Source organism: Wasmannia auropunctata, unplaced genomic scaffold (assembly GCF_000956235.1).
Source record: "Wasmannia auropunctata unplaced genomic scaffold, wasmannia.A_1.0 LD334579.1, whole genome shotgun sequence".
Lineage (NCBI taxonomy): Eukaryota > Metazoa > Arthropoda > Insecta > Hymenoptera > Formicidae > Wasmannia > Wasmannia auropunctata.
In genome coordinates this window covers 117049-126731 of record NW_012028311.1, presented here as the reverse complement: position 1 = coordinate 126731, position 9683 = coordinate 117049, and the positions used below count along the sequence as shown (strand labels likewise).

The 9683-nt window shown below is 31.1% G+C and overlaps 2 protein-coding genes across 6 annotated transcripts in view; one reads left to right on the top strand and one right to left on the bottom strand.

The window, feature by feature from the left end:
- The window catches only part of LOC105458174 (glycosyltransferase 25 family member), a 29228-nt gene that overhangs the window by 7341 nt on the left and 12204 nt on the right, over nucleotides 1-9683 (top strand). The window lies entirely within an intron of this gene.
- Nucleotides 1-9683, bottom strand: part of LOC105458173 (trace amine-associated receptor 4-like) — a 16662-nt gene that overhangs the window by 836 nt on the left and 6143 nt on the right. For 2 of the 4 annotated variants that reach the window (XM_011703279.1, XM_011703281.1), the window contains exons 2-6: nucleotides 2138-2663; nucleotides 1553-1639; nucleotides 1058-1199; nucleotides 860-973; nucleotides 309-547 (exon numbers count right to left, since the gene is read on the bottom strand). In XM_011703279.1, the coding sequence (XP_011701581.1) occupies nucleotides 309-547; nucleotides 860-973; nucleotides 1058-1199; nucleotides 1553-1639; nucleotides 2138-2480 (925 nt within the window). In that variant the 5' untranslated portion in view covers nucleotides 2481-2663. Of the gene's footprint in view, nucleotides 1-308; nucleotides 548-859; nucleotides 974-1057; nucleotides 1200-1552; nucleotides 1640-2137; nucleotides 2664-9683 lie in introns of those variants that run through there. The other 2 variants (XM_011703280.1, XM_011703283.1) reach the window with 2 other exon arrangements.

Sequence of the window (9683 nt, the reverse complement as noted above, 5' to 3'; positions counted from 1 at the left end):
CGTGTGCTCTTCCGATCTAACTGTTGTACATAAAGATTAGATTTGAGAAGATTAAATTGTCTCACGCATCAAGTTTTATACGTTAAAACTCTTAGTGCCTAATTTATTTTAAAACTGTATTGAGAAATTCTCTAATCTTACCTGGAATTTTGAATAAAGTTCCTGGAAAATCCGGGAATTTTCAAGGAATTCTTTTACAAAATTTGAGTACCCACCCTGATTTCAAATTACGTCTAAGTGGTTGCTCGATATATTTGTATCTCTTTTCTTAACAATTGCGCAGCTTTTTTTACCAAGCGTCGTCTTACCAAGTATGTATAGAGTTGTGTGGATAGCTTTAACGTTACGTGCCATTTGCCTAGAATTGCTGCGTAACGCTTCCGACGCTCTCGCACGAACGGAAGATCCCGCTCTGCGAAAGCGTAGTCTCGTAGCTTGATGTCTCTTCACTATGCAGAATATGTGAACGTATATGCAAATCATGGCGGCGAATGGTCCGAAAAAGAGGCTACTAAACAACATTCGAAATTGCTTGTGAAGTAGAAACCTGAAAGTTAGAACGTTCCTTTTAGTATATATCAATCAATTAACTCAATTACACTTTGCAACGTACTTGAAGAATATTCAAGTATAAGTACACGATATGTATATGATATGAATAACAATTTACGTTCGACATAATTTCATGTTTGTATTATCGCAATTTTGCGGCAGTGCAAAACTCGCTTTTTTTATTTTTACGTTACATAAAATTTAATTCATAGAAAAATATTAACATTTCCTGTCATCAAGACATTTAATGATGATAATTAAATTGTAAAATTTAATTAACGGTACATTTCCTCTTAATTACACTTACTCGTAGTTTTTGCATCCTTCAGACTGGAAACCATCGTTTTCAATTAGATTAAAGTACAGCGCGAAGAAGGAAATGGGTAGCACCCACAGCAGAACTAATAAAATCGTCGTATTTCTTGAAAGGAAAATGAAGATACAGATTGTACTGCTCGCGGAGAGTCTTTCGAAGAATCAATTTCAAAAAAGTAAATTGTGTTACCTGTATGTCAGGATCGAAAGGTAATGAAGGGGCTTGAGAATGCCCAGATAATGATTGACAGCCAAAGCCATTAGATGAAATACCGTAATTATCACGCCTCCCACTCTCACAGCTTCGAGAGCCAGTAAAAAACAGTCAATGCCTAAGAGGAACGTGATCGAATACTTTTGATTTATTTATTTTTTTTTATATTCACAAAATGCTCGTTCGCATGTTTCGCTTTGTGATTTTAAAACTCTGTTAAAACAGCTCGTCTATGTATGGAAAGAATCGAACAGACGCGAAAAGTTTCTACGATACTTTGTAAACAAAGTTATTATTAAGCGCATTTTTTTTTTAAAGTTATCTTTTCAAACTAGCTTTTTTCTTCGATAAGTGTTAACTTTTAAGACTCATTGCTTCAAAATTCTTAAATTGAAACTGAATTATGTTATATGAAGTTACAAATGCATTTCATTAAACAATTAATAACGATCCATATTAACAAGGTTTTACCTTGCAAATTGATTCCGAGACCTACAGGTATGAAGCTATTCAAGACTAGTCCTATTCCCAGAATACTGCTGGTAAAAGCATCTGCACCTAAAATTATTTTCAGAGGTAGCTTCAATATACCTTTTAATTTAAAAAAAAAAAGAATTGAATCTTTATGTAAAAAAAATTAAAAATATGTTTATATCGAAATGTAGAAAAAAATGTGATTTTTCAAGAAATACTCGCTCAAATTAAAAAAAAAAACAAGACTGTTATAAGACTTTTAAAGAGATCATTTTTGATTCTCACTGCCATTTAAGATTTTTAAAGGAATTATTAAGAGACTGAAACAACACGATTGAATTTATACATTCCTCTTAAAAATAAAATTTATGTGATTCGATATATTTCGCACAAATCATTATAAAAAAAAAAACGGAATAGAAAGTTTTCGTGCAATTCTTGTATATACAATTTCTGTATATATATATACATATATATATATATACCTATATATATACCTATATATATATATATATATATATATATTTCTGAATATGTTCTGTACATGCTATATGTATATGTATATATTACTACTATTATTACCTGCTAGACTCAAACTGATATATAATGTTGGGCTGAGTGGACGCCTAATCCAAAATACGCACAGCAGAACCCTGATATTTACTATTATTGAAATGATACAGAAGAGGATCAATGCTGGCGTTCCATACAAGTACAGTTCATCGATATTTCCGATTTGATCCAATATGCTCACGCTCTGCGTCGCCGATTCATTAATCATTGTCACGTTCGTGGTTTCTATCGACATGCTCGTAGATTCTATCGACCCTTCGAACACGGAACTATTAAGTGTAGCGATGTCAGAGATTGATAAATTTAATGTGCTATATGCACGTCGTGTTGCGACAATTTCCTCGGTCTGCATAATGTCATCATAACATCATAATAATATTTATTTTCGTATTCTCCTCTTTTAATATTGAAATATTCACCTTTGTCTTCCCGACACTGAATATTCATAAATCATTTACCTCGAATTGCGCATCTTATGTAGTTGAGCATTTTAAGTTTGGTAACAGCTGGTTACTTTGCGTTCTCGAACTTCTATCTGGAAGAGTAGAATTAATATTAATGAAGAAAGATTCTATCACCAAACAATTAAAAGTAAAAAATAAAGGCGTAGACAGCAAATATGTTCATATAGTAAATCTATTGTGAGATTATATATAAAATATATCTCCTTTTCTAAATATTACATTTCTTACAATTAAATACGTAAAGTACTATTTATATTTAGTACTTTTCGATGAGACATAATCATGAAATCGTGATATTTTTGCTAAACCTTGAGTTTTTATTTTATCATAGAGAGGTTTACAGATATTTTGTTTTGATAAACTTAGAGGAAACGTTAGATTGTCGAATATAATGAGATCATAATTTTATAAAAGTGCAAAAACATTTTATTTAATGTAGGTTACGCGTACATTTTACGCATTTTTCTTCCAAAATTAAATACAAATGACTCGCAATATTTATCTATCGACTCGTTAACGCGTGAGTGAAGTATCTCTGAAGAAATATGCGTCCCCAATAATTCTCCCGTCTGCTTGATGTTCCTTCCTTCGAACCTTGCTTTTTTTCTTCTTCAAAGATCCGAAATCCCGATCGTTCCAGGAGTTCGTAGGCGATAAAACGCGGTAATACACTTTTGTCCCCTCGCGTTTTTCATTTTGCAACTTTTCAACGATTATGAGACGATGATAAAATTTTGATAAATTGATTATGTCATATGTTCGGTCCTTCGTGCGGGAAAGATCTCGGGTGTCAAATCTTACGGCGCTCGCGAGGCGACGTGCCGAAAATTTTCTACTCCCGGTCATCGTTAATATTCAGACGTGATAACCACTTCGGTTGCTTTGGGATGGATTATAATTTACGAGAAAATAGCGCGTAGCCGCATGAGAGAGGGAGAGAGAGAGAGAGAGAGAGAGAGAGAGAATCTGAGGAACAAGTCTAATCTGCAAAGAGCTAAGTGTATCGTTCTCTCGGGACGAAAGCTGCCGACTCGGAAGTTTGCGTATTCATTTTGATAAACTTTCGCGCGACACTTCATAATTTTTACTTAGAGCAGATGGAAATTATAAATTATTATTTCATGATATTTACAGGTGACATTTATTTTTTCTAAACAGATTCTTTAAAACTCGAATCTCGCGTCGTTGGATTTATCGTCAGTTGTATGTAAGATAGATTTGGTGTTTGTATGTCGATAAAACCTGTTGAAATTCTCTATCATTCGAGGTTTGTGTGCTAATTTCTGAGATACATCGCGCGGCACTGAAATGTAATAATATTAGAATGTGTGCGTGTCAATGTGACAGATAGACACTAATATTGAATAACATTTTTTTTGTCTCGTCAAAGTCTCATCAAATGTTGATTCGATCATAGCGATGATTTAAAAGAACTTCTAAAAATTTTATATTTTTATAGAACTGTAATTTTTTACAAAACTTGTTTAAATTATTTAAAAAATTATGTGATATAATAATTGGAAAAATCAATATTCTTCCCTAATATCTGCATCTTTCAATAACATCGATTTACCTAAAATAATTTATTTTTAAAATAAAATTTCTAATTTCCTTCCCTTATAGAAATTCAATTTAGTACTCAAAATAAATAATTAATTACTATCTTCCAGTATTAAAGTCTGTATAGGTTCCTATAAAGAATATGTAGCGTCTCGCTTGAAAGGAATATATTTTACGATAAATATATTTTGCACGAGACGCTGCTGCGTCCTTTAATGTATAATGTATTCGATATAATTAATTGAAATATCTTATGTTTGCTGTTATAATAAATCTAATTTACTGCAGTTGTGAAATTATTTTTTAGTTAGTATTAAGATAAAAAATGTTTAGCTGAAAAGAGAGTTTTATGATAGATGAATAGATAGATGGCAGAAGAGTTTTATGATATACGCAACACTTTAATCATTGTCAGGCGATAGACAATTTTACACAGAATCTGAATTTCATATGATCGCTCTCACATCAAAAGAGAATTTATGCAATTTATTTTTGATCGGATGTTACCAAGAAGAATCAAGGGAAATTGAGCGACACGTATCAACTTCTTTTTGACGAGAAAAAAATGTGGAAAATGGATGGTCATCTCTCTTAGAATGTTTTCAATAATTTCAATCCATAAGATAGGCTGCGCACGCATTCTGGTATTATTATAATTCCGTATGTCGTCTATTATTCGATACTATCATCTAATTGTCCGTGTTGTTCTTTCGTCGCGATGTAAAATGCGCGTCTCGTTAGTCGCGTCGGTTAAATGCCGATGCAAATATCGGGTGATCGTATATACATTCTGGTTATTAGTGCGCGCGATTGTAATTAAGAGTAAGGAAAATTGTCAATATTTGTCAGTGTTATTTTCCCTCCTCTTTCCTTTCTAAATATTTTTTAAGTAAAGTTCTTGCTTAAAATAGAGTGCCTTTGGCCTTTCTCGACACGTATATATCTAATATGCCTAGAGTTAAATATTATATAAACTGATGTAAATAGATTCAATAAGTTTTTTTATATATGCATGTCATAAGCTTGTACATAAATAGAAGAAAAATTTAACGTTTACTTTTTATAATGCGCTTATCTTATTCAGAGCTTATCTTATTATATTGAATCTTATTTAAGAAATAATCTAAGGTTGCCTCAGTAAATAAATTATATATCACGTTTTGATAATTAATGTAATAAGCAAATTAACATTAAATTTCTTATTAACGTTTCTGCTTAATTAGATTAAGCTGATATTAAACTGATTTCATTCGTATTTCGAAACTCGTGGGTCGGAAGCTCGCAATTAGTTACATAACAAGTGACTAGAGTATATTTGCGCTCCCAATCGAATTTCCTACCCACGCATTTCCAATCGCGATTCCGTTTGTGTGTCTTCAGTTTATTATGAATTTCGTCGAAATATAGACGGAAATCGGCTTTTCGCACGTTTCGTCGAGTAAATGAAGCGAATGGAACGTGTAAAATTGGATCATTTTGATCAACTGCAATGCTTGAAAACGTCATTTTAAATGTACGTGCAGCGGTAGAATGGCAAATAATGTAAGTAAAATATTCATATTTAATTTCCTAATTTTATATATCTATTATTCTAAAAATACATGAAATACATAATAATATAGTAAGATAATCATACACAAGAGGAAAGAACAATTTTGCTGAATCTAGATCTGAAAATAATTTTTGTTCAATAGTCAAAATTATTTTGTGCGAAAGTCAAAATGATTGCTAGAATGTCAAAATGTTTTATAGCAATACTTATCATGCAGTTTTCCAACAAATTATTTTGATGATTCAATAAAAAATTATTTTCAGATCTGTTTTTAGCAAAATGTTTAGGTCTTTCAACAAAATCGTTCTTTTCGTGTATGTTTGATAATCATATGTCTCTCATAATGCATTCCAGCTAATTGTAATATGTACCATAGGAAATATTTTCAAATAATAATTCCATAATAGATGGTCCTGATGTTTTATAAACTATTTATATATTTATATATTTATTGATAACTTGATTTTGAGAATCTTTAAAATTGTCGAAATTGTAATTTTTCTCTTAAACAAAATAAGTAACGCATATAAACAGTTCAATTTTTCGCAAAGTATATTATACCGAAAAAAATGTGTTATTTATCACAGCTTTTTGAAATAGAGCGTATTTAATTAATTGGACACTGGAAGCATTAAAAATAATTGCAGTGGATTTTTCACTCACTGTGTCGGGTATACATATAAATTTATCGCGGTAATACAAGTGAATTGATTAAAAAGTAATTGATTACGTCGTTACGACAAGGGAAGTATCCTATTCTTCTCCTCTTCCTTTTCGATTCCACTTCCATTGGTGGACTAATTAAGATAAATCTGGATACTGTGCGTAACGGTGCGCGAAATCATTTGTATTGTCGTTAAGCGTTTTTTGCAAATTACGATTTATAATTTCATCATTATATGTTGTCCAAAATGTATTTTATTAATAGCTTAATAACATCTGCAATTGATCTTTTCTTTCAATAATTACCGATTGAAAGGAACGTGCTTTTGAATTAAACGAGAATTATTCAAGAAAATAAGATGAAAATTCAAATTCTGAAATTAATTTTAAGTGCACTACACTTCGACAGAATTTTAATCTGGAGCTTAGTGGTAAGGATATACAGTATTAAAGATTGTAGAGATTGGAGTATTCATTGATCCTTCTTGATATTTGTTTTTTTTTTCTTATGAAAAGGTCAATTCTAAATTTAACAAAAAAGTCGGTTATAATAAGATACAAGGAATATATAAATTTTATTAAAATTTTGATTTTTTGGAAATTATTTCTATTAATAAAAATTGAAATTACAAGCCGTACATAATCTAACACATTTTGTTTCTTGAATAAAAAGATAAAAAATCATTGGTATAATTTTGGAAGCATTATGATCTTCCAAATTAGTGCTGACTCACGATAATCTTCTTTTCTTATGTTAATCTCTCTCTCTCTCTCTCTCTCTCTCTCTCTCTCTCTCTCTCTCTCTGTGGCGAGAGTATAGTTCAAAACGGGACGAATCTTTATACAATCGATCGAAAACATGTAGACTCGAGGGCGTAATATGTAAAGCAATGTCTCGAGAGGAAGAAAAACTTAAAACTTAGAAATTTTAAGATAGAAAATTCTAAGATAGAAGAGATAATAATGTCATTAGTTTTGTGATGTATAGACAACGTAATGGAAATGGTGCAAAAGAAATTACGAACCACTAAGATTATCTCAACGCGTGTGATGCAAAATAAGATCCCAGCCTCTGTGACTTAAAATTTTTCTCAAAGGCAAATTAAAACGAGAGCCACGAATATTTCAAGTTGAGGAACAAAGTCTTTTGAGCAATTTCTCCGAGATAAACTGATATATTTGCCATGTTCGCGGTTATATATTGCGTACCATATTGCAGAAGTCTGCCAACTGTTATTATACTCGGGTTTCTCTTTTGTTTTACTTTGAACAGTTTTAAGTTCCTCGCATTTCTTTTATGCCAACGTAGTATTATGGAAAAGAATTTAAAAAAAATCGTAATAATTTTTTACAAGCACTATATAAAGGATAAATTAAATTTTATGAGTGAGACTTGATATAAGACTATATGTTTCTCGTATAATCTAATGTTAGTTTTTATATGTTTGATTTTGTTTTAGCAAATTTTTTTTCTAAACAGTGGTTGAAACAGTAATATGAAAAAAACAATGTTGAAGTAAAATTTTGACTTCAGAAAAATTAGATCAACTGAATTGATCAAAGTAATCACGTAACACTCAATAACAAGCGAAAGTAGGTCGATATGTGAATAACATAAATAAGTAATGAAATGACTTATACGATCGAGGCTGAATCTTAATGTTTAATAATATTGCTTTGTCAACCCAACAGTTACTTCCAAATTAACCCAATGTTCCCTTAAAGTTTTGCGGGCTGAATTTCGTTTATAATTCAATACATATGTTTGTAAAAGGATTATATGACTTCTGTATATTTCTTATTATAATCAGTATTTGCATGCTATAGAGGCATTTTTAATTTAAGTTCCATAATAAATAACTGTTGTTTAAACGAAAAAGTTGCGTTTCTAGAAGAACTGCGAACGAACTCTCGCATCCCTGATTCCAAGTTGAAATAGAAGCGAAAACAACAGAAAAGATTGATTACTAGTGATTCTTTACGTATTTCCATATGAAATAACGCAGAAGGTTTTCAGTAACATTTGATTGAATACATAGGTTGGTATTTCTTATCGAAAACTAACACAATTTTTTCTTGGCATAATAATAAAGATATGAAACTGTGAATTTTGAAAATATACGATGTGTGTATTCGAATACATTAAATTATTTTATTCCTTGACTTGAATATTCAAAGTTTCTTAAAAAGCATAATTTAAAAAATACATGTTTACAAATTAAATTTTGGTAGAGAAATTTACTTTTTAGTTCTTTTTTTTGTACGATAAAAATATTTCAGTGGTTTTTAAGTTTCTTAAACTTCTTGTATAGAGTATAGAGTACGTTTATTTTTACGCAGCATGCAAACTGCGAGATGCAGTATGCATATAAAATTAAAAATTAACGTGTGTATTTTGTCTTCTCACGCTACATGTTTTTTAAATATACAAATATAGGCACTTTATTAATACATACCGCGTGCGTAGTGTGTAATTTTGTTTAGCTTCCGTTTCGCGACATGATAAAGTGTAAAAAAAAAATAATGAACAATAATAAGTTTAATTATAGCCGTTAATATAATCAAGGACTCGTGTAAAAAAGTTCCATATTGGATGTAACTATATTGGAAAGCATATGTGCGTAGTCAGGCCGCGAAGAAAGGTGAACGCTATAATAAAGATATTACGGATGGGGCGATCATATCTTTTTTTTTTGTGCAGCTCGGATAATTGGAGAAGAAACTTCGCGGTATATTCGCAAATTTCTGAAATAAGAATAAAACGCATCTAATAATCTGTCCATTTTGTGCATTTGCTTACTAAAATGCTATACAGAAAGAAAAGTATTTTATGTCTTTCCTTCAATTATTATCTATTAACTTCTTCTTCTTAGTTTAGGACTCAGTCCTGTCCCTCGACAGCTTGTCCGCCCACCAATCTGTCGGATTTTTTTCTTGTAAGATTGAGGTCCAACTTTTTTTCTTTCGGTGGTCTGTTCTGAGGTTTTCTTGTTTCAGGGATTTGTGTTTTGGTCTATCTGGCGAGTCTCTCCACTCTCTTCTCCTTGTCCTTATTCTTCCTTATCTTGGATCCCACACACTTGCTGCCTAATTGACCTGTTTGTTATATGGTCTCTAATATAATGCTGATGCCTTATATCGATCGCAACGTTCTCATTTCCATTGCTTTTATCAACGATTTTGCTTTCGGCGTTTCTGCTCTTGTTTCGGCTGCATATGATGCTGTCGATCTTTTACATGCTTTATATATTCTGATTTTACTTTCCCTCGTCACTCGTGTATTTGTTATTCCATATATATATATATATATATATAT